Source organism: Vigna unguiculata, chromosome 2 (assembly GCF_037176805.1).
Source record: "Vigna unguiculata cultivar grain cowpea cultivar isolate G323 ecotype 2 chromosome 2, ASM3717680v1, whole genome shotgun sequence".
NCBI lineage: Eukaryota > Viridiplantae > Streptophyta > Magnoliopsida > Fabales > Fabaceae > Vigna > Vigna unguiculata.
Window position 1 is genome coordinate 31,093,518 of NC_140793.1, and position 24,661 is coordinate 31,118,178.

The following is a 24,661-nucleotide window of genomic DNA, read 5'->3' on the forward strand; positions in this document are numbered from 1 at the left end:
TAGTTATATTTCCAAGTTATTTTTCATTTTATCACAACACTTAGGCTACTATGTTCAAATAGTATATTATCAATTATAGTGAATGAAATTATTTTATATTTTACATTTGATTATCTCTACACCATTTTAATATCTTTATTAATTTCTTTTTTCATATGATAACGATTGACACTCCACGTGTTTTCAATCATATAAACATTCCTTTTATCAAATAATATAAAAAGTTATCTTTTTTATTTTTTAATTCTTAATTTTTGTTTCATGAACTACACTTATTTTTTAAAATTTATCCTAAATCTTCAAGATATTGTCCATCTTATTGTATCCTTAATTATATATTTATTTTTATTTTTAAGAGTTTATTCAATGGTATATCAAATTGTTTCTAATACACATTTGTTTTTTTCTTCTTTTTAATGTAATTATTTATAGTTTATTTTTATCACATAGAATGTCCTTTTAATAATTTTATATGATTATTTTATTTTTTAATTTATTCTCTCATGTCTAATTTTATCACCACAATTATATAAAAGCATTTCATTTATTATAATATAATAATTTAATATTCTTGTCATGCATTTTGTTTATCACCATTTAACTTAGATTTAAATTTAAAAGATGGAAAATCTATGCTAAATTTAAAATTATTTTAATTTTTGTTCTTTGTGACATTTCATTCAAGTGGTGGAGCAAAATAAAGAGATTCATAAGATTTAAAGAGAAATGAAGGAAAGAGAGACATTTGAATATTTTTAAACTTGTATATTTGTATTTTTTTTACAATCATTTATAAATATTTTTTAATTTTATCAATTTTGTTTCATGAACTCTTTGCAAAATTAATAAATATTTTGGTTGTCATGAAATTTTATTCATGTATGATTGTGTAACATTTTATACAATTATAATTTTTTAAAATATTTGATATTGAAAAACTAGAAAACGTTATTTTATAATATCATATTTTTCTTGTTGTGATTTTTTATTATACTATAAAAATAATCAATTAATTAATTGAAATTAAAACAACAAAAAATATGAAAATCTCATATTATACACATATAGAATGGTGGAGATGGGGACGAATGTTCTCTTTTAGAATAAGAATGGAACAATAAAACATATCCCTTATCATCCTAAACACAACTCATTAAACTCACGAATCTAAATTGCTATCATAAAATTAAATAAAATAAAAAAACTAAAATTAGAAATAACTCATTGTTCTCTGAGTATGCCATTAGGCTAACATAATTATATCACCACCTATTTGTCAAGCTAAAAAGTATTTCACTATTGAATTTAATTTTGTATATACAGTACAACAAAATCTCTTATTAGTGACCAATTTTAGTGACAAAAAAGAATTAGTCATTATAGTGACTAATTTATATATCAATTTATAAACTAAAAATTATTGGTATTTAAAACAGTTTCCAAATTGGTACAGTGAATTGGTCATTATAGAGAATTGATCTCTAAATTTGTCACTAACATTTGCTAAGCAGGCTTTAGTTGCAAGAAAAAAATTGTCTAAATTGGACACAAATAGGACAAATTTAGAAACTATTTTTTCTTAGTAGTAAAAAACTTGGTAGTTATTATTAGTAACCAATTTAGAGACTAATCCATTGTAGTGACTAATTTAAAAACTATTTTAGTTATCAATAATTTGTAGTCTATAAATTAATATTTAAATTGATCACTGACTAATTATTTTTTATCCCTAAAATTAATCAATAATAAGAGATTTTCTTGTACTGATAACATTCTTCTAGATAATGGAGTCCATCATTAGTCTTATATTGAAAAGGCTTCAAAGTTCGACCTATATGCTAGAGTCATGGGAACGTGCATGTCGGGATGTGATGCCAAAAACAAGAGTGAGATATAGGCTAATTTGGAAGATGGGTTAAGAAAGGAAAATGATATTTTGACAAAGTTTGGTTTGACAAATTGTGACAAACAATCATTTTTGGTAAAAAATATTATAAAATTTTAGGAAAATGATTTTTAACAACTAAATTTTGACAACTTTTTCTTACAACCTAACTTTAGGAAAATATCATCTCGAATATAAGAGAAAGTTGTCAAAATTTAGTTGTCAAAGTATCATTGTCCAAAATTTTATTACTTTAGTTTTGTAACTTCCATAAAAAAATCAAAAATTACTCTATTTAATAATTTTATAAATTTTGTAAAAAACTTTTTTGTCAAAGTTTCATTTCCGATAAGAAAATGGTTCAAGCTTCTTTGTTCTATTCATTATCTAGCATGACTAGAGTAGGATCTCTTATAATGTCTCCTTATTATCTGACACTCTTGTTCTTAACCTTTTGGCCTTGCTTTATTTGACAATATTATATTATCAACATCTGTAGACGTTTTCGATCTCTCAGCAGTAATAATCAATCGGTTTTTACTTGTAAAAAAATGTTTTCATTTCATTATTATTTTTATTTAAAATATTTAGTTATGCATTTTTTTTAGAAAGAAATGAACTTTCTGATGGAAAAAATATATATGGTTTGACTCTACAAAATAATTTAGTTTCGTCGGCAAATGTTAATATTGGGAAACGTAGCTATTAACTACGCTTCTTTATATTTAGATTTGCTTGTAAAACTAAATTATTACCATAAATATTCTTATCATCATCATCAAAGAGTTCATTTCATTCCAAAACATGTAAAACTAAATCTTTTAAACAAAAAATAAACAGAATGGAATAGAAAAACATTTTTTATAAGTAAAAGCTATATGATTGTTATGCAAAGAGATTTAAAAGTGCGAAGATAATAATATCTATGATATAGAATTATGCATGCTACGGGCAGATACCTGGACACAGTACCAGCTTCTAACCTCAGCATGATTTTATGTCAGAAAGCTAGGCCAAAAGATCAAACAAAAGAACCTGTGATAATAACAACAAAAAAGAAAGGGCAAATAATCACAAAACCTACCCTAATCAATGCCAAATAGTGACTAAAACAAAGAAGCTTCAACCATTGGTAAACACCCTCCAAAAATTAATCCCAATCTCTAGTTTTACCACCTGATGCGTCTAGCATCAAAATCTGCATATTCTGTGACAGCATCATGTTTGATGGACTCTGAAAATTTTGCTCTCTACTTTCTTCACCCGCTGCTGCACTCCTCTTAAAATTCAAAGTAATAAGTTTATGAATATGAGAAAATAACATAAAACCAAAACAAGGATATCAAAATATAGAAGAAATGTTGTGAGTGTTAACGTGAAAAGAAAATTAAAAGATGCAGAAATAACGAAAATGAAAAGGTGTTCTTTTAAAAATCTCTTAAATCTCATTACCGAAAGAGGGCATTTCCATAGAATTCAGCCTTTGATCGATTCAGAAAATTATTTATTTCCTTGAAAACCAGATGGTAAATCATCACATTCCTCCGCAGTTGAAGGTCATATCATTTAAGTAAAATACAGCGAGTACGAAAAGGGATTTGAAAGAGATCCGAGCCATAAATAAACGAAAAGATATAGATAAATGTAACGTTTGTACCTGGCTGAGATTTGACCTAGGAGTTTCTGAAAGCTTCTTCATTTCCCCTGACAGGTTCATACTGAATCTAAGAGATGAATTTGAGAAGCAATGGGAGTGGATCTGAGAGATCAAAATGCTCACGCACTCTCTCTGCTTCACTTTGCAAAACAACCACGGGAAAAGAGATTATATAGAGATATTGAAAACCCTAGAAGTACTGACAGCGGTGAATGGTGGTGAGAGTTCAATCACATAAGGAAAGTTGCAAAAGAAACCAAAGAAACGAAACGGTGTCGGATTCCAATGAAAACAAATAAGTGGCCCTATATCTCTCCCACAGAGTTGTGTTCAATTGCAAGACGCGTAACGAAAACAGGTGGCCCTATTTTATCGTTACAAGGTATTACATTTTAAGAAAATATTTTTTTAATAATTAAATTTTGATAACTTTTTCTTTTAATATAATATTATAAATAATTTATATTTTTTATTTATATTTTTAATACTTAAAGGATTTTTTTTAAACAAAAAATTGTTAAAATTTAGTTGTGAAAATTATTATTGTCCTATATTTCAAAAGTGGTCTTAATTATTTTACGTGGATTTTAACTTTTATTATATCAATTTTAGGATGTTTTCTCATCTTATTATAAGATTATCTTCGTCAACGGTTATTATATGAAGTTTGAATTTATTCTGCATGAATGTAAATATGATATAATATTCTTGGGATCATTTTGTAATTTTTATTTTAATATAAGAGTTTTATAAAATTTATGTTCTATTTAATGTTTTATTTCGTTAGTGATAAACATCATGTTTCCAAAAATACATTTTTACTTTCATGGCTTAGTTTTAATTTTGATGTTATGATTAACATATTTTAATGGAAAGTTTTAATTTTGATGTTATGATTAACATATTTTAATGGAAAAGTTTTACAAGATCTAGATCTTAAATTAGGGAAGGTAATGCTAGTTAGTTTGTTTCGATTTGATCTGCTCCAAATTGATTTGGAAAAAATGGACCGAACTTATTCATTTTATTTAAGTTAATATTTTTCGCATAATGATTGAGTCGAAGGTTTGTAGGTCGATCCATATAAGTAAGATCTTAAAAATATTTATACAAATATTATAACAATAATCTTATTTCAATGTTTCAATTCTCTATCCACATGTTTACAGTTGAAAATAAAATTAAAATAAACTAAATAAACATAAAGTTATGATCGACAACAAATAAATAAGTCAAAGTCAAATCTTTTATAAACAATGAAGCATATAGTTACCGTCTAAGTTACCAAAATTGATCAATGTTAAATGCAGATAAGAAAACAGATCCAAGAATTTAAGGATGAATGAAGGAATGAAATCATGAGTAGTATACAATCCTTGTTAGGAAGACTTTCAATACAGGAACTAGTACTCATTTAAACTTTTAACAATCGATTTTAATACCATTTGTTAGGTTTATAGAGAGAATTTCACTAGGGAGACACAACACCAATGAGACTTAAGTCCAACCACATAAGACATTTAACACCACTCTCAACCCAAAATTTTAAGATAATGAATTTATGAGTCTTTATTCTTATATAGTGCTCTATTTTTTCATTTCTAACCGATGGTGAATCTTAAACTCACACTTGAATTCCTAACAATCTGGTGATAATTTGTATTAATAATAATTGAAATACTATTTAGAAATTTAATAAACTTAATTTTTTTATCTAAGCAAAGACATTTCAATTTTAAATAATTTGAAATGTAATAAATTTAAATTCAATGCATTTATTTTTTAAAATATATTAAATTCTCTATCGTTTTAATTAAATTACTTTGGTTAACCCCACGAGAAAAAAAAAGATATAGTAAATGAATCTTTAATGATTTGTCTTTATCAGAGTCTTAAATTTAAAAAAGTCACGTCTATAAAATGTGTCACCATAAGAATCATAAATTTAAGATTTAAATTTTGAATAAAATTATGGGTCTTGAGATTACTTTTTTAAGTTATTAAATATTAGAATACAAATTAAAAATATTAAAATGTAAGTTATATGACCTCATCAGAGTAAAATTAAAAAAAATCATTCAAAATAATATGACGTGATAAAATTCATTTAAAATAAAATAAAACTTCATAAAAACATTATTATAAGCTTATTGATGCTCTATAAAAAAAAAGAAAAAAATTAATCACCCTGTATTTTGCATACAAAATAATGACCAACTCATTGAGGATTTCCGGTTTATATTAGAAGCTTAACAGCCAGTGAGTGGGTGATTTACTTTTGCCTTTAAAAGGTTGCCATTATGTTCCAAATGATTATTTTTTATCACAAATTTAATATGAAATCAGCAATTATTAATTTGTCTTCCATATTTAATTAATATTCATTAATCTATTAACTCTTATTATAATAGAATATTCAAAATAGGTAGATGATTGACTAGTAATTAATTATCTGGAATTTGATTCAAATATAAACTTTACTAGTTAATTATATTTTGAAATGATTTATTGGACTATTCTTATTAATTTTCATAACCATAAACAATATATAATCCATAGCGTATAAAAGTTTTTAAGGAAATTTTTAAGTAAACGTATTTTAATAATAGACAAATAAATTATTTAACTTTCAATAATTTTTCAATAACAATAAAAGTTTTGTTCATATATCATTCAAAATGTTCGCAATTAAAGACAAATGGTAAAATCATTGCATAATACTGTGTTATTATCTTTTTTGGAATATTCATCAAGTGATTTCGCTTTTATATTTTTGGTAATCTAGAATTCTTTTAATATACATAAGTCTCGAGTTTTTATTTGATAGGTGTTTACATAGTTACATATTTATTTTCTTACAGATTTTCAAGCAATTTAAAAATATTATTCATGTCTTAATAGATACTTGATGAAATACTAGGACATGAAAATGAAAATTGTCGATGAAGAGGGAGAATTTTAAAAAGAAATAAATGCTGAAAGTAAATAAAAAAAAAAGTTTCAGCAGAATAAATATTATGTTTTATTTGAACTTTTGGCTTTGTTATATAATTTTTTTTTTCATTATCTCTATAATTGATTCAACATGAAGTTAAGAATACAATTAGCTTCAATATACAAGTTAGGATTTTAGTGGAAGCATATATATATATATATATATATATATATATATATATATATATATATATATATATATATATATATATATATATATATATATATATATATATATATGATACAAATATAGAAAATAAGTAGAAGTTGTTGATCCACAATAACTTGATATATATTTGTAATTTTTATCATCCTAAATACAAATTTAAAAGAAAAAGATTCACAATGGATACAAATATATTGTTGTTTAGTTATATATTGACTTGATAAATTAAGTCATGGCAAAATCATTTATAAAATATAAAAATAACAATATAAGTAGTTGATGGTATTGAAATTCATGTATTTCACTCTTATATTCTCCTAAAATTATTGATATATAATTTTTACCGTTCAATGTTATTGAATCTTAAAAATCAGTCTAAGTTATTTCCTTGCATTTAGAAATTATAAAGATTATTTAAAGTCAATAATTGATTCATTAACGTATAAAATGAACAAAGTTTAGTTTAATTGCAAGCAATGTATTATAAACAAAGGAATCTCTCAGGTAAACATGGGAAGTTGCTTCATATAGCATCTCCATTAACTACTTTTTACATGATGGCAATATATTTAAATACAATAAACATTTTTATGCATTTGAATACATTTTCTTCAAAATCTCATTATATTAGTATAGACATACTTAACGGTAAAGCTTGTAATAAAAAAAAAAAGACTTTCATGCTGGTCTTTGTATAGATATTATATGTAGTCAATCTCGTTTCAAAGAATTTGTTAGAGTTGATAGAGTTTTATTTTTCAAGACCTAATAAAATTTAGAAAAATTATTTATGTACACTAGAAAAAAATCATCAACACTTATATATATATATATATATATATATATATATATATATATATATATATATATATATATATATATATATATAACTTCTCTTATTATTACATCACATAAATTTATCAATTCTTTTAAAGAATCGTAATCAAACAACTTAACTAAGTATTTCATTGAAAATATTGATCAAGAAAAAAACATAAGAAATAAGAAAGATAAAGTAAAAATAAAAAAACAAAATTAAGGATTAAATATAAATACTCCCTTAATTCATCTATATTACACATTATGGTAGAGTTTAGTTCCAAAACATACAAATATATACATATTTCCTTAATTTAACTTAATTAATTTTTTGGACGTGTGAAACAATATTTTTAAACTAATATTTAAAATCTATATTTATTTACTTTTAAAATTTAAAGAACGAAATATATTAAAATTTGAGATAATAATAAAATTCAATTTTATGATCGAATAAAATAAAGGACAGCAAAATATTTCACTCTAAAATTAAAATTAAATTATTTATCAAATATTCCTACTTTGAATAAAGTCTTATAAAAACTTCATAAGAATAATAATTAATATAAGATATTAAAGGTAAAATATCATGATAAAATATGAAAAAAAAGTAAATTAAGATCCTAATAATAATCTCTGAAAAAAATGTTATAAATTTCACTATTAAGTTCAAGTAATTATTAATTATTCAGTTATTAAATTATCAGCCTATTCAAGTTTTATTTTATTAAAGTATTAATTTATTTATCTATTAGTTTAATAACTTTAATATTTATTAATATAACAACTTATTAGCTTAAATATTTTATTAATTCAATTAAATTGAAAGAGTAACTTATTAACTTAATTAAGTATTAATTTTTAAACTTAGTTAACTTAATTAATTAGTTTTTAAGAAAATTAAACTTTTCTAAAAAAGAAAAGCCGGTCAAAAGTTTTCATACCTTCATTTTAAAGAAAGGGTTAATAATAAACTGTTATTTGTATTTGGATTTCCCAATCCCAATGTGCTCTATACAACGAAGTCAAGATCAGTGTAAATTATATACTAAAATGGTCATTTGTGTATTGAAAAATGTAAAAAAAAAAAAAAAAAAGGAAAGAAGACCCGTATCTTGCTGCATACGCTACGTTTATAACCCTCACCGACACGGAACACAGCCCCAATATTTATTACTTTTAATTTCTTAAGACTTTTATGTAATGTTTACTTTTTTTATTTTGTAAATAATATTTTTTTTTAAATTTTTTGATAAATAAATTTTAAAAAATAAATTAAAAAAATAATTATAAGATAAAATTTATAAATGTTATTTTTAAAAGATAAAATTGAAAAAAAAATATAATATATATATATAAGTGATTTTTTATATAATCAATTGGTATTATTGAAATAAAAAAAAATTTTGAGGTATTTTTTTTAAATATTTAAGAAAATCATTAATTGGAATTAGTTTATTTATAGAAAATATATATTTTTATTTTTTTATGATAATAAAAAATAATAAAATTATTACTATTTATTATAATGATGAAATTAAGTATAAATATCTTTTATAACTTTATTTATTTAATAGGTGGTTTTATAATTAAAAAATAATTAAATTTAGATTATAATAAAATTGGAAAAATGGATAAATTCAATAAAATGATAAAATTAAGAAAATAAATATTTTAATTTAAAAAAATAACTTTTATTTGTGTGATAAATTTAAAATACAAATGGGGCTATTAGAAAAAGAAAACCCTTTCTTTATACATAGGTATGAGTATAGATTTGAAAATTTTCAAATTATACTAAACATCTTTCAAAGTTATTTTAAACTTGAGAATGAAATAATTTAACCCAATAGAAAGTAATTTTATTTAATAGAATTAAATCTGTTTCTTTTTTTCTTGTTAGAAAAACTCAGTTACTTGTGTAATCTATCTACTCAAAAGATTGAGAGTGGTAAATAAAGGAAACGGGTAGAAAAGAGTCATAAAATGAAATGAAAAAGTATGTGGAAGGGGAAGATATTAAGTAGAAGAGAGTAAATGGAATAGAATAGAGAAATAGGATAGGGGCAGGGGCAGTGAGAAATCTTGAATCCCAGTTACAGGATTTGTGTTGTGAGCTCTATAAATTCAGACACAGAGGCCTCTGTTTTTTCATTCCTTCATTCATTCATCACTTCTCTGTTTTCCTCATACTGCAATTGCAATGGAGAACGCCAACGCCGTCGGATCCGGATCTGCCACCAACGGGGAGGTGCCTCCGCCGCGGAAGGTGGCATTGATCACCGGAATCACGGGACAGGACGGCTCCTACCTCACAGAATTCCTTCTCAACAAGGGCTACGAGGTGCACGGCCTGATCCGTCGCTCCTCCAATTTCAACACGCAGCGAATCGATCACATATACGTAGATCCCCACAACGCCCACAAGGCGCGCATGAAGCTCCACTACGCAGATCTCTCCGACGCCTCCTCGCTCCGCCGCTGGCTCGACACCATCCTTCCCGACGAGGTCTACAACCTCGCCGCCCAGTCTCACGTTGCCGTCTCCTTCGAGATCCCTGACTACACCGCGGACGTCGTCGCCACCGGCGCCCTCCGCCTCCTCGAGGCCGTCCGCTCCCACATCGCCGCCTCCGGCCGCTCCCACATCCGCTACTACCAGGCCGGGTCCTCCGAGATGTTTGGCTCCACCCCGCCGCCGCAGTCCGAAACCACCCCCTTCCACCCACGCTCCCCCTACGCCGCCTCCAAATGCGCTGCGCACTGGTACACTGTGAACTACCGTGAGGCCTATGGACTCTACGCCTGCAATGGCATTCTTTTCAATCACGAGTCCCCTCGCCGCGGTGAGAATTTCGTGACGCGCAAGATCACTCGGGCCGTGGGCCGGATCAAGGTGGGGCTCCAAAACAAGCTCTTTTTGGGGAACCTGCAGGCCTCCAGGGATTGGGGCTTCGCTGGGGACTATGTTGAAGCCATGTGGCTGATGCTGCAGCAGGAGAAGCCCGATGACTATGTTGTCGCCACCGAAGAGTCCCACACCGTTGAGGAGTTTTTGGAAGTGGCATTCGGCTATGTGGGACTGAATTGGAGGGATCATGTGGTGATTGACAAGAGGTACTTCCGTCCTACTGAGGTTGACAACCTCAAAGGGGACGCCTCTAAGGCGAAGAAGGTGCTTGGTTGGAAACCTAAAGTGGGGTTTGAGCAACTCGTTAAGATGATGGTTGATCAGGACATTGAGAGAGCTCAGAAGGAGAAGGTTCTTGTTGATGCTGGCTACATTGATGCTCAGCAACAGCCTTGAATCTTCGTCTTCCAATTTCTCATGTTTACATTTCTCGGAGAGGGGGTAATCTGTTTTAATTATAAAGTATAATGTTGTTCTTTTAAATCACTCATCATAGCGGACACAGTTTAATTTATGAGCAAATTATGTTTTCCTGTTGCAATTTGTATTTCATAGTTGTGATTTTTAGTTTTCTTTTGTAAGCCAGCTGAATCATTCAATCAAAGCTTTATACATCTATATCCATTCAATTTTTCCTGTTTTTTTCACTATTCTTCCTTTGTTTGTATATCCCACTGCTGAGATTGCTGAGATACATGAGATAGATTATTCGTTACAGATCATGATTCTGCATCCTTTGTATAAAGTGTTTGACAAGAGGGTTATATTGTTTTTATGATTTCCAATATGTCTGCAAACAAGGTATTATAGGGTGACCATGGGTAAGGAGAGTGATACTATCTTTTCTTTTGTTACTTTAGGGCTTGTTTTCAAATTGCACAAGGTTCTGGACCTGGTGTTCAAGAATTTGTTGAGGATTTCCTTAATGGATGGTGTCTTGAATATGCAAAATATTGTGAAGTCAGATAGACGAATGTAGACCAAGGAAGTATTGTGTATAATCAATCCCATTAGATGGGGGGACGTGTTGGCGTAATTTGTCCTAAAACTGTGTACATCTTGCCGTGGTCAACTAGTTGTTATTTCAATACAAAAATTTCTACCATAGATACTGTACAAAATTAAAGACGCAGTTAAAAAAATAACAATTTACCAAATAAATTTACTACTGACTTTTTTTCAAAAGGGCTTGATTTGGATGGAGACTTTGACTGTTACGCCTTCACCAGTAAATTATGGCATGCAAGTTGGTTTAATTAAGCTATTGAAGTGGTCATCTTACATGCAAATACCAAAATACAAAAACAATTAAAATTATAATATTTTGAGATGGGGTGACAAATAAATTCGACTTTTTCGAGGAAGAGATAAAAAATATTCAACTTTTTCAAGTAGAGATGGAGATGCTTTGTTCTTTTTTATAATACTTATTATTAACTTTTTTTTCATTTGATTTTTTTTATTTTATTAAAATAATTTTCATTATCTTTTAGTCATCGATTAAGTTAATATTTGAAAAGTTTTGGTTAAATCATTTCATTAGTCTATCATTTTTTTTAGAAAAATCTCAAATCGTTTTTTCTTTCTCGATTTAGTCTTTATTTTGGAAAGTTTGTTGTAATTCGGCCATTTCTGTTAGTAGCCTGTGTACCGTTAACAAACGTGTTAATTCATGTTTTTTTGTTTTTTGTTTTATTTTTTTTACTTCTTATAATTTAAAAAAAATGAAAAATTGACACGTGTCATGCTGATGTTGTGCCATGTGACAATAACATCACATATCACTATCATACTTAGTGTCATTGTCTTAGTCTCAATTTGTTCTTGTATTTATATATTATCTCAACTTAATCCCAATTTTTTTAAAAATTAAACACGTTTTTTTAGATTAAAACTAAATTTAATTTTAAACAAATTTTTAACAATGTAAAGCAAGCAAAATTTTAATTTGAAAACAATTTTAAATAAAGTTCAGTGTTAAATATAAATATAAATAAACTTAATCTTGTTAAAAATATTTAACAAAAATATCAATTTTAATAAAAATATTTGTATAACATGCATACAACAACTAAATTTGGATAAGGACAAAATTAATTTAAAAATAAATTGGAGTCAATTGAGGTAAAATAAAAATACAAGAATCAAAATTGAGACTAAGGAATAACATTTTGTGTGACAATGACACGTGACAATGTCACTACCACATCACACTCTCACTGTTATGTGACACAATGTTGACACGCGACAATTTTGTTTTTTTTTTAAAGATTTTAAAAAAATTATAAAAAAAAACACACACGAAACGACACGTGACACCTCTCGAACATTGTTACTATACGAAATTACAAACCAAATTGAGACACATTAAAAAAAAAGGAATTGATTCGATATTTCCCTACAAAAAATTGAGACCAATGAAATGATTTAACCAAAAGTTTTTTTAGTTCTCTAAGATATTTTTCATCTTATCATACTCTTAATTATACATTTATTTTCCTTTTTGGGATTTCAATGTCAAATTGTTTTTAAAACACAAATTTGATAATTTTTTTAATATTTTGATTTGTTGTTCATTTTTTTCATGTTGAATACTATTTTGAAAATTTTCATATAATTATTTCTATTTTCTAACTTATTATCATACATGTAATTTTATCATTATAATTTTGTAAATAAATTTTATTTACTACAATATAATAATTTAGTGTAATTGTCATGAATTTTTTTATCACTATCCAACATATATTGAAGTTCAAAAAGATGAAATATCTATGTTAAAATTCTATTATTATTTGTTTAATCTTTATTTTTTGTGTGATCTTGATCAAGTGATGTATTATAATTTTTTAGTGTATAAAAAAATATTTCATTATAATTTAAAAAATTGAAGTAATTTTATATTGTTTTAAAAATAATTTTAAATTTTATCAACTAGATTCATTAATGTTTACGAATTTAATAAATATTTTAGTTCTCATAAAATTTTATTTGATATTTTAATTTGAAAAATATACAATTTTATTTATTTTTCTTAATATTTAATATTGAAGTTGGTTCAGTGGGCATGCCCCTAAATTAAAAAAATAAATAAATTAGTAATATATATTATATTAGTGAAAACTAAATTTGGTACATTTTTATTTTTTTTATAAAATATTATATTTAGTGCTAATAAATAAAAAACAAAAAATTAAATACAATGGAAAATAAATAAATTGGTTGAGATATTTTCTATGTTTTCCAAAATTAGACACGAATCAATGTTCTTTATTTTTATTTCTCATATATATTTTTTTATTATTGAATATAAAAAGTAGTTCTGTTTATCTCACTTAATAATAAAATATTAGTTTAATAAATAATATTTTTCATTTTATAAACTTTTTTTATATTTATTATTTTATAAATATAAAAATAAAAATTATATACTATATGTTTTTTTTCTTATAATTGTTTCTTTAATTGTATATTTTTCTCCAATATTGAAGTAAGAAGTAATCGTGTTTTGTCTTTGTATATTTTTCTCTAATATTGAAGTAAGAAGTAATTGTGTTTTGTCTTCCTAATAGTAAAATATTAGTTTAATAAATAACATTTATTTTTTATGTCATGAATTTTTTTTATATTTATTATAAAAAAAATTATATACTATATATTTGTTTATGACCTTTTTTTAACTGTGATTTAATTATCATAAATTATTTTCTTAAATAATTAAATAAATATGTAGATAAATAATAAAAAAATTGATTATTTTTTTAAATAATAGAAGAAAAATACTCGTAAACATCTTTACATATTTTGAATTCTTCACATATTTTAATATGATAATAAAAATACCATCGATAAATTAGAAGAATCTTTGTAAAATATATGGGATATATAACTTGTTGAGGAAGTTATTGCTCATCCTGAAAGAAGCAAGAGAAATGACCTGAGATGGTCAGTTTCTGTCACGGTCACCCTAGCCAATAACTAAATCCATTTTCTTGCACGGGCCAATGGGAGTGTGTGGATGGATAATAACAAAACCGATAAAAAAAACCCAGTGGGTTAGTTTGCTTTGCAATGTGCTGAATTTTGTACTTTTCTCTGAAATCATAATAAATTGATTCGTTCCATTGTATTCTTCAGTCGAGTTTTTCTTGAAAGATCCAAATCTGCTAAATTTGTTACTTTTGCATGAAATCATAATAAATTGATTCGTTTCATTGCATTTCTCGGTCGAGTTTTTCTTGAAAGTTCAATCTGTGGAATGTTTGATATTTGTACCAAATAAAGTTGGTTAGATCAATCAATTGTACTGATCCATACCATAATGTTAATGTCATTGGCATATCGCACGCCGATCTAAACCCAACAATATATAGATTGAAATTGAGATATGAATGAAAACTAAAAGGATGGGAAGATAGAGTGAAAACAAAAAAGGTTTTTTTTCGGTTTTCTGACACTGACATGTGGATAATTCACATGTACTTCTACGACGCCCTATTATTATTATTGGATGTATTTGAATCAATTTTATATGAAGTTAAATTAAATTTTGGTAAAATTGATTTAACAGTGCAATTAAAAAGTATCAAATCGGTTATATTTACAAATTACAAAAATACGCATCGCCTAATGTATGGGGACTTTCATTAATACTTGTGTACTGTAACAAAAGGATTTTAATATCTCTATTTGACATCTGACATAATTTGCACATGACAATATATATTTGTTTGACATCAATAAAGACATTGGCAAGATGTCGCACAATTACACGATCACGTGCTTAATTTATACTGAAATTCTCACCGTTGTCGAAAAGTCGAAACAACGATGTTAAGAGACCCAACCAAAAATGACAAATGTTATCACTTTAGATCCGATCACATTTGTTATCTCGTCCTTTCAATTATTTGCCTCCAATTAGCAACCAAAGCAAATATGTGCGTGTCGGTGACGGACATCATTGCTCCCATAGAAGCATCAAAACGTGGCTGGGTTGCTCTGTGGTTGCCATGATTTGGTCCCAATCAAAGCGAAGTTTCATGCCCTCCAAAACATGGCCCCATAAAAAATTAGTCTATCATGTGAATGTGATCCAACCGTTCTTCAGAATCTCGAGCACCTCAAATTCGATAAGAATGTAGGAAGCTTCTCAAACTATGAGCACAAATCAAACCTGGTAATCAAACTATTCTTCGGCAGAAGGTGGATGATTTATTTTTGAAACTGTCTGCAAATTAGAAGAACTTGAGCCGGTTTTTTGGTCAGCCGTAGCGATAGAAAAAGGTTTGATAGATGACCGGAGAGATTCTGAGCCCTCTGTTTCAATCCTCTTGCACAATGCATCGCAATTACTGATCACTTCAGTCAACCTTCCTTTGAACTCTCCAATTTCCACCTGCAATGCATGGACTGCATGTACGTTCCAACATATAGAGTTTTAACAATGTTCACAAGCAAATGAATTAAGATTTTATGATTTCATGATCCTTTTAAAGGATGAAAGAGGGAATTTCCCTTTCAATTCAGCAGATTATGAAAACAAGTCAAACAGTATCAGTCTCTCCCTATAATATGAGAATCCTAGTGTTCCAAATATTGTTCAAATTGTGTCAGATAATTACCTCCGGATAGATGCTGCGAAGCACTCTTCATTGTAGATTTTGAATGATTATATCGCTGAAGAAGTTTGATTGCCAAAGCATCTGCAACTTCAATTTTGTTTTCTATATCCTCCTGCAAAAATTGCAACCATCTTCATGGCATGTACAGAAATACAAGAGACAGCAATGTTCACCCATCAATGCTAATATTGGTACTATCTAATAAAATAACATAAATAAACTACCAATATTATTGAAGGGGTCATCATGATAGGAACTACTCTCGTATTGAATTCCTAGAGGCCACTAAATGGCTTTTTTTATTTTCTTTTATTATTTTAGAAATAGAGTAAACAGTTTATCACCAAATACGGAAGTTCCAGCTTTCCTGTGTACAATCAATTAATTAAAATAATAATGAAATTAGCTTCACGATTCCAAATCTTCTCCTGAAAAATTAAATTAATAGTTTGATGAATATCTTTCTTACAATCACTCAATACCAACATTTACATTCTGAAATAGTCAGAAGATTCCAAAATCAACTTTCGAAGCATGGAAGGGGGAAATAGACCAGCTTAATTGTGATCCATAAGGTACAAAGTATATATTTGAAGGCAACTCTTCTCGTCTCACCATTTGTTTAAGAAATACTCACCATTCACAAATTAAAAAGAGAATGACAGAACGTGCCAAATTTCACTAAAATTGTTGTCGTAATTTTTCACAAATCATCATTACTATTATATAGCAAATAATTGTATGGCTGAAATGTGCTGCCAACACATCAAAATGAAATTCCTTGTACTGAACTTTGTTAACACTACAAGTATTCTGTATTTATTTACATACAAATCTGACCAACTGAACATAAATTCAAGAATATGCGACATACAACTCCCCTCCATTAAATTTTTCATTGAATTTCACATTCTAAATAGCAATTTTAAGTTAATTTCTTGTTACCAGTCAGCTCAATGGTGATAACACAACTACTAAAGACAAATGTCTTCTCCGTGTGGTGGTTATAACTGGTGCCATAACACTGCTTATTCTAATTAGCAAATACAATTCATTTTGTCATATCTAATAAGTATTGGTCAACTATATATTATATTTAAGTACAAATCAACTATATTTTTTTTATTTAACAAATAAAAAACCAGCTATGTTTATCATCTATATCAAAATTTTAACTGAAACCATTGAGAGTATTTTAGCCATTTCATGATAAACATAACACGCATATCCTTCTATTAACAGAATATACATGTTTGAGGTCTTGAAATGGAAGGGATAAAAGGGTGGGTGGGCTTGAGTATGTGTAAAGGAAGTGTGTGTCATTCACATGAAATTGAATTATACATATGAAAGGAAAAAGTTTCCTCTTGTGTAGAAGAGGGGAATGGTGGGTTTGTGTATTGGTAGAGGGTGTGTATGTAATTCACTTGAAATTGAATTATACATATACAAGGAAAAAGTTTCCTCTAGTGGAAAAGGGCGAAGGGTGGGTTTTTGTAAGATTTGTATGCATGAATTACCAGATGAATACAATGAAATATTCTTTTATTAAGCAGACCTGTCTTTTGGTTATCTCTTGGGCCTTTTTCTCCTGCCAGTCACGGTACATTGAGAAGAGCTCCAGTAGAACCTTGGGATTCACTGTAGCTGTTTCAATGATGAAAAAAAAACAGAAACTAAGCAATTGGCCACAACAAAACTACTAGTATTAAATGCAGCTGCTATCATACAACAAAGTGATTTATGCTCTCAACTCTTGTTTGAGAACTATATGATAGGGGAATGTAAAGTAAAACCTTTAACAGAAAAAAGAGATTCCGTGAACTCTCAAACATATGCAGATGTAGATTTCACACATTGGTGAAGTAAGAATAATAAAAGTACCCTTGCTAATATTATAGGTCAATGGGTTGAGCATAACATGCCAATAACCAAACCCACGACGAACAGCTAAACAAGAGCACGGAAGCTTTATGTGGGAAGAGATGTGACGCCTAAATGAATCATCATGACTTTTGGGACAATTGAGCTGGCTGGCTGTTAGGGAATACTTGCACAGGCACAGCAATGCTGCGTTCTATAATAGATGTCACAGGGTATGGTCAGAGCATTAAGGGTTTTTTTGTCATTTCGGCAATTAGGATCTTGTTGTTGTAAGCAGGAGGCTAATTCCTACGGTTATGATGCCTTCTTACAGTGGTAACCCAGGAAATCCTTCTGTTGGAGGGGATTTGATCTTAATGCTACAAACAAAACCAACTTAGTTTAAAATCAGAAACCTTTTGCCAATGTCAAAGACATTACCCATGTAATCCCTAACTAACTAATAGCTTGAATTAGGAGAAAAAGTTCATAAAAAGTGCCAATAAGCTAATTTACTTTTAAGAACAAATCAGTTACAAGAGAAGCTATCCAGCATGTGTTGAAATCACAACCAATTAAAGCATAAACTGGGGACCGGATAGAACTCTGCATTTTCATTTTTATTTAAAAATATGCACAAATAATAAGTCTTCTATCGTAAACTAAAGATGGCTTGAGCCAGGCAGGGCAATGACATCTTAGTAATCACAATCTTAGATGCATAAAATAGATTCTTTCGGTCAACAACCCCTCTACTCAGTTCTATTGGGAATATAAGAAACAAAAGAATCATTATCCATTAAACCTTAGAGATCATCACCTGATAACGAAGACGATGAAGGCTTCCTCACCAAAATATCAGTTAAAGTACCCTCTGTTGGGGGAGAGGTCAATATCGGTGGTGTCTGCACCAAACCAATTAAGGGAATCATAACCAAATGAAACAATCAACAACAAAAACCCTCACAACAAGGACTTGTTTCCTTATATGAAAGAAAATTACATACAATTTTGAGAGATTTAAGGCGCTCCAAAATAGGGTCAGAAGCTTCCGATCGCTCCGTTATGGTGGTGATTCCGTCACCAGGCGTCTATGGCAATAACAAATCGATAGTGTTCAGTGAACAAGGAGACAGCTAACAGTTTCATTTATTTTGAAGCCAAAAGAAAAAAAGAAAACGAGGAATTGAAACCTGTTCGCTTGAGAAAGTAGATTCTGAAGCGCCCATGTATGGCAATGAGGTGCGGAACCGTAGCTCAAAAATTAATCTCAAATCGAAACTCTCACTCGCGTAGCGAATTTGGGGAAGGAAAACACTTCTCTAACGAATTCGCGTCCAACGAACACGTTCAATGACAACAACCACCTTTGATGGTATCGGTTGCACGTTACCGTAAGCTTAAGTTCTGGAGATAAAAGTAGAAAATTAAAATGCTTTTCCACAAGGGTAATGTTGTCTATATCTTAAATTAAATTAAAAAAAATAAAATTGTTTCCTTAGTTAATTTTGTGTTTTTTTTAAATTCCCGTTTTCATTCAACTTGCTACAAAAATACGATAAAATTATGTCAAGAATTAATTTAAAATAAAATAAAAGACAAGAAATTCGAAGAATCTATCAAAAATGAAAATGAGATATTACAAAGATAACAAATTTAAAAAATATGTTCAATAAAATATATATTTTTTATTGTTGTTTTTAAATATTTATTAATTTTATTGATTAGTGTTCATATAGACTATGCAAGTATTAATTGTTTAATTAAAGTTTTTCTATAATTTATCACTTATCATATATCATAATATTTTATAGGCTGATATTTACCTATTAATCTTTTGTCTTATTTTGTTTTTACTTTCTCTATCACAGGTTTAAAAGTTATAGATACACAATAATGTATTTTTTATTTTCTTATACAATGATTTTATTCGATTCGTTGTTAGAAAATCTTTTATAATTTCATTTTTTTTTTTACTTTTAAGAAACAAATTATCTTCCAAATTTGAGAAGACTAAACTCAACGAAGTGACTAAACTCAAACAATAAAAAATATATATTTTATTAAACATATTTTTTAAATTTGTTACCCTTTTAATATCTCATTTTCATTTGATAAATTCTTCAAATATTTTGTCTTTTTATTTTATTTTAAATTAATTCTTAACATAATTTTATCATATTTTAACTAAATACTTTGGCGATAACCTTTAGAATGATTTCATGTACTTCACCGAGAAAAACGGGTAATTAACAAAATTTCGCTTCAATAACTTTTTTTACCAAATAATCTAAAATAATTAAAAACCATACAAAATTAATGGATTAAATATATATTTAGTTATAGAATTTAATCATGGAAGTTGAATTCGAAAATGTTTAAAATTTTGATAGAATTTATTTCTCAAATTAAATATAATCATTCTAGCTCAATTAAATTATTTTATTTTACGACGTTTTGGATTCATGTTTAAGTTGTTTATATTATCACACATAACTTAATTGTTATTTAAAAAGATTATTTGACATGTAAAAAAAAATAACACAGTCAAATTAAGAGGAGTATATTAATTTATATTTAAAGTTTGACCAAAAAATTATAAAACAATTGAATATAAACAAAATTCACTTTTACTTTCATAGACTAAAAACATATTTCACTCTCATAAAAAATGGTTAAGTATGTTTTTAGTCCCTGAACTTTGATTCAAAATTGGAATTTGTCCCCGATCGAAACTTTTATAAATTTTGATCTCTAAACTTTAAAAGTGAATGAATATAGTATTTTTAATCCAATTTTGTTAACTTTTTCTTAGATTTCGAACGCATTTCTCAGTAAATATTGAGCCGAGAATGTGTTAAACGGCGTAAACAACTTCAATATTTACTGAGAGATGTGTTTCAAACCTAAAAAAAAAAGTTAACAAAATTGGGTTAAAAGGACTATATTTATTCATTTTTTAAGTTTAGGGATTAAAATTTATCAAAGTTTCGACCAAGTACGAATTCCAATTTTGGATTAAAGTTCAAAGATTAAAAGCATATTTAACCCCATAAAAATAATAAAGTGTTATTAATTTTATCAAAGTATATTTAATGACAGGAATTGAAACAATTCATTAAATGTATCAACGGATAATTAAAACAATACACAATATTCATGATAGCATTCAATAATGTTAGTTTATTGAAATCTCATATAAACTTAATAAAATTTAATTGAAATAACTAAATTCATATATTTTTAAAGTTAAGAAATTAAATTGATCCAAATTAAAAAAAAGCCTAATTTTAATTTGTGAAAAAAAAAATAATCCTTATTAGAATTAGTCAAATCCTAAAGTTATTCAAATATGTTATGTAAAAACTCATTTTATCCTAAAATAACTAAAACTTTTTTTTATGTCAAATAAATAATTTTGATATTATTTTAATTTTATATGTTCAAGTAATTTATTTTCAAAAAAAAATATTATTATAAACAAAATGCCTATCTTCAATTTGTAATAAAATAATACGAGATATACTGTTTTCTTTATTTATTTAAAAATAATTACCTTTTTAAATAATTTGTCTGAATAAAAGAATTAAAATATTTTACATTTCAATTTTTTGTTTGGATAAAATAATTGAATTTATTGTGAGATAAAATTTTATTTTAAATTTAATTATGTTTTGAATTCATAAAAAATTTAGAAACGGACTCGACAATCCATATGAATCGAACCACCAGATCTGATGGACTAGACTGGATCGACTCGAGTATTCATACAAAATTAAAAATATGAAAGTGGTGGTGAATATCTTTAAAAGTTAAAAAGTTGTGATTATCATTTTTGAAACTAACTTAACAGGAGATAAATATATATTTTAAAATTAAAGTGTGAGTAATTTTAGCATCTAGGAACACAGGGTAAATTTTAAAATTAAACAACATTTATACCATTTATCGGTTTAAAGCAGACGTTCACATCATTTATACAATTAATAAAATAACATGTATATTCATTATTTAATTTATATTATAAAAAGCCATATACTTTCAAAATTTTAAAAGCATGTATAATTAAGTCACAATATAATTTTATAATATTGTCATTATTAAATTTTTAAAATTTGTCTTAATTTTTAAAAAAATTTAAAATTTGTAATCTTAGTTTTCATAATTTTATTTATATTTTTGTCAATATGTTATTTTTTAACATATAAGTGAGTTAATTGTCATTTGATTAAAAAAATGAAAGTGGTGGTGAATATCTTTAAAAGTTAAAAAGTTGTGATTATCATTTTTGAAAACTTAACAGGAGATAAATGTATATTTTAAAATTAAAGTGTGAGTTTTTTTAGCATCTAGGAATACAGTGTAAATTTTTCTCATCTATTTCCATCCAAATTTACGTGTGAGACTGTCTTTATTTTATTTTTCTTTATTTTTCTTTATTATCTTCGTTTCATATTTTTTTTCGTTTCCTTTTTTATTTTATTTTACTTCATCTCATTACTAATAACAAGTATAATAAAGCCTTTACTTTTTAAATATGTAACAAGTTTTTAATCTAATTGGAAATAAAACCAGTAACAAAATTAAATATGGATAGTTTTAATTGATATATAATATAACTTATAGAACTAATAATTTGATTGAATATTGTTGAATTTTTGAAATATTTTGTTAGCAAAAGAATTAAGTTGAAAATAAATAAATAACAGAAAAAGGGGATTATTGATTTATTTTTAGTTTTTCAATGTTTTTTATATGATATTAAAAACCACTTACACCTGTTTCACTACCATTTTCAACTATCTAGAGTACAAAAGACAACAAGGAAAAATAGAGGCTTTTGCTTAGCATGATTAGAAAAATGGATTTGGATGTTGAGTGATTTAGTTTGGTACTAAATAGCCACCATTTAACCTATTTTCACCCACATTGTAATCTACTCTCCATTGTGATCAACCCTGCAAAAGAAAATTGGGTGATAACAAAATAAGAGGATGAAAATGGAAGAACAAAACCCGCAAGAAAACACACCCTTTATTAGTTCTCCATTTGGTTTAAGGAACAAAATGTCAGTTACAAATACAAAAAACTGTTGGCATTCCAATCCACAGTCTCAGCCACTTCATAGTCTTTTTCGAGGTCTTCAAACAACGCTCTAAATATACGCCACGTGTACGTTCTAGATATCTCTCTGCCGCGCTGGCGATCCTCATGCCACACTCTCCACCAATAGCACGCAACATTATATCCAGCAGATATTGCCCCCTTCGCTATTTATAACACGATGTCTACAATCCCGTCATCATCACTATCAAAACCATCGGTGTTATTCACTATCTGAATATCTGATCGGAGATGTCTGACGTTGCCGGAGAAGCTCCCGTACCCGCTCCCGCCGTGGAAAAGCCACTGGAGAAGGTGAAGGCGGCGAAGGAGAAGAAAACTAAGGCTCCGAAAGAGAAGAAGCCGAAGCAGGCTAAAACTGCTGCGCATCCTCCGTATTTTCAGGTATTTATGCGTTGATATAGTTTTATTTTCAATCCCTAATTATGTGTTTGATTTTAGGTTTTGTTTGTTTATTGAATTTTGTGAGTTTGGATGGTTCTGTATAGATGATTAAGGAGGCTCTGGTGGCGCTGAACGAGAAAGGAGGATCGAGCCCTTATGCTATAGCGAAGTACATGGAGGAGAAGCACAAGGCGGTGCTCCCCGCGAATTTCAAGAAGATTCTAGGTCTGCAATTGAAGAACCAAGCCGCGAGAGGAAAACTCGTGAAGATCAAGGCCTCGTACAAGCTATCCGAAACCGCAAAGAAAGAGAAGAAGGAGACTAAGGCGAACGCTGAGAAGAAAGAATCGCGTCCGAAACGTAGCAGAAGGGCAACCACCGCTGCTCCGACGAGCAAAAAAACTGAGGCGGTTAAAAAGGCCGGAAAGAAGGTTGGGCCGAAGAAGAGTAAGAAGGTGACGACTCCGGCGAAGCCCAAACAGCCCAGGTCCATTAGGTCTCCGGCCAAGAGGGCCCGGAAGGCTACCGTTACTGGCGCTTGATATTTTTCTTTTGTTAGTGAAAGTCTGTAACTGCATATATAGTAGATAAAAGGAGTTGTGTGGCTGGAAGAGAGTTGTGTAAGTATAGAATGGTTTAAGGGTTATGTAGTGTTCTCTGTGATCAAATGAGGATCGGTTTACTGTTTTCAATTATTCTTTCTATCTGCTGCATGTCTTTCGATTTTGTTTTGAGCGAATTCTCTGGAACCCTGAAATTTATTGTGTATGAGTTTTTTTTTTTTTTTTTCCACTGGGCTGTCTACGTGGCTTTATTATTGGTTGTTTGTGACTGGGCCGAAAATAGTTGCCGACTCAACCATTAGGATCAAGTGAGGTGTGATTTGATGCTCTGCACATAGCTTTAAAAGTTTCCATATTTGTGTGGTGGAGAAATTTTTAAATGAATCTTCAATGAATCTATATATAATATCTTAATTAGGTTTTGAAAAATACTGTGCATGTATCTAATTAAAAGAGGTATAAATTCAGTATTTTATTTATTATTATTATTATTTCACTTAATAGTATTTAAGTTATTCATAATCGAGAATTTGTTTATTTCTCACTTTTCATCTTTACTTATTAAATAAAAGTGATATCAAAATTATATTGAATTTATTCACTACTTTATGATAAATGATATTTTAGTAATTTATAATGATATTTATAATCTATATTTATAGGTAATATTT

General features: G+C 28.0%; 3 protein-coding genes and 1 long non-coding RNA gene across 5 annotated transcripts; 2 read left to right on the plus strand and 2 right to left on the minus strand.

Annotated features, from left to right (window-relative positions):
* Positions 1–1,039: 1,039 nt before the first annotated feature.
* Positions 1,040–3,843, minus strand: LOC146888511 (uncharacterized). Its single transcript, XR_014992922.1, has 2 exons — positions 3,543–3,843; positions 1,040–3,164 (listed from the first exon to the last, which is right to left on the minus strand). It is a non-coding gene; the product is annotated as an uncharacterized LOC146888511 (long non-coding RNA).
* A 5,679-nt stretch (positions 3,844–9,522) lies between these two features.
* On the plus strand, positions 9,523–11,061 carry LOC114174149 (GDP-mannose 4,6 dehydratase 1). Its single transcript, XM_028058925.2, has one exon. The coding sequence runs from the start codon at positions 9,725–9,727 to the stop codon at positions 10,826–10,828; it is 1,104 nt and encodes a 367-aa protein (XP_027914726.1). The 5' UTR covers positions 9,523–9,724; the 3' UTR covers positions 10,829–11,061.
* Positions 11,062–15,054: 3,993 nt separating this feature from the next.
* LOC114169845 (uncharacterized) lies at positions 15,055–19,322 on the minus strand. Of its 2 annotated transcripts, none has more exons than XM_085669583.1 (6): positions 19,113–19,322; positions 18,927–19,010; positions 18,740–18,824; positions 17,615–17,697; positions 16,057–16,168; positions 15,055–15,844 (listed from the first exon to the last, which is right to left on the minus strand). In XM_085669583.1, the coding sequence occupies exons 1-6, from the start codon at positions 19,146–19,148 to the stop codon at positions 15,621–15,623; spliced, it is 624 nt and encodes a 207-aa protein (XP_085525709.1). In that variant the 5' UTR covers positions 19,149–19,322; the 3' UTR covers positions 15,055–15,620. The 2 variants fall into 2 exon arrangements, with proteins under 2 accessions (XP_085525709.1, XP_027910976.1); XM_028055175.2 differs by having other exon boundaries at positions 17,615–17,703.
* A 3,865-nt stretch (positions 19,323–23,187) lies between these two features.
* HIS1-3 (histone H1-3) lies at positions 23,188–24,122 on the plus strand. Its single transcript, XM_028052594.2, has 2 exons — positions 23,188–23,427; positions 23,532–24,122. The coding sequence occupies exons 1-2, from the start codon at positions 23,275–23,277 to the stop codon at positions 23,967–23,969; spliced, it is 591 nt and encodes a 196-aa protein (XP_027908395.2). The 5' UTR covers positions 23,188–23,274; the 3' UTR covers positions 23,970–24,122.
* Positions 24,123–24,661: the final 539 nt, after the last annotated feature.

Bases quoted from the DNA above. Each gene is read 5' to 3' on its own strand.
- HIS1-3 (XM_028052594.2), top strand. From the start codon at position 23,275: ATGTCTGACGTTGCCGGAGAAGCTCCCGTACCCGCTCCCGCCGTGGAA. The intron at 23,428-23,531 runs GTATTTATGCGT...GGTTCTGTATAG, and splicing joins CGCATCCTCCGTATTTTCAG to ATGATTAAGGAGGCTCTGGT.
- LOC114174149 (XM_028058925.2), top strand. From the start codon at position 9,725: ATGGAGAACGCCAACGCCGTCGGATCCGGATCTGCCACCAACGGGGAG.
- LOC114169845 (XM_028055175.2), bottom strand. From the start codon at position 19,148: ATGGGCGCTTCAGAATCTACTTTCTCAAGCGAACAG. The intron at 19,011-19,112 runs GTTTCAATTCCT...TTATTGCCATAG, and splicing joins CTACTTTCTCAAGCGAACAG to ACGCCTGGTGACGGAATCAC. The intron at 18,825-18,926 runs GTATGTAATTTT...GGTTTGGTGCAG, and splicing joins GCCTTAAATCTCTCAAAATT to ACACCACCGATATTGACCTC.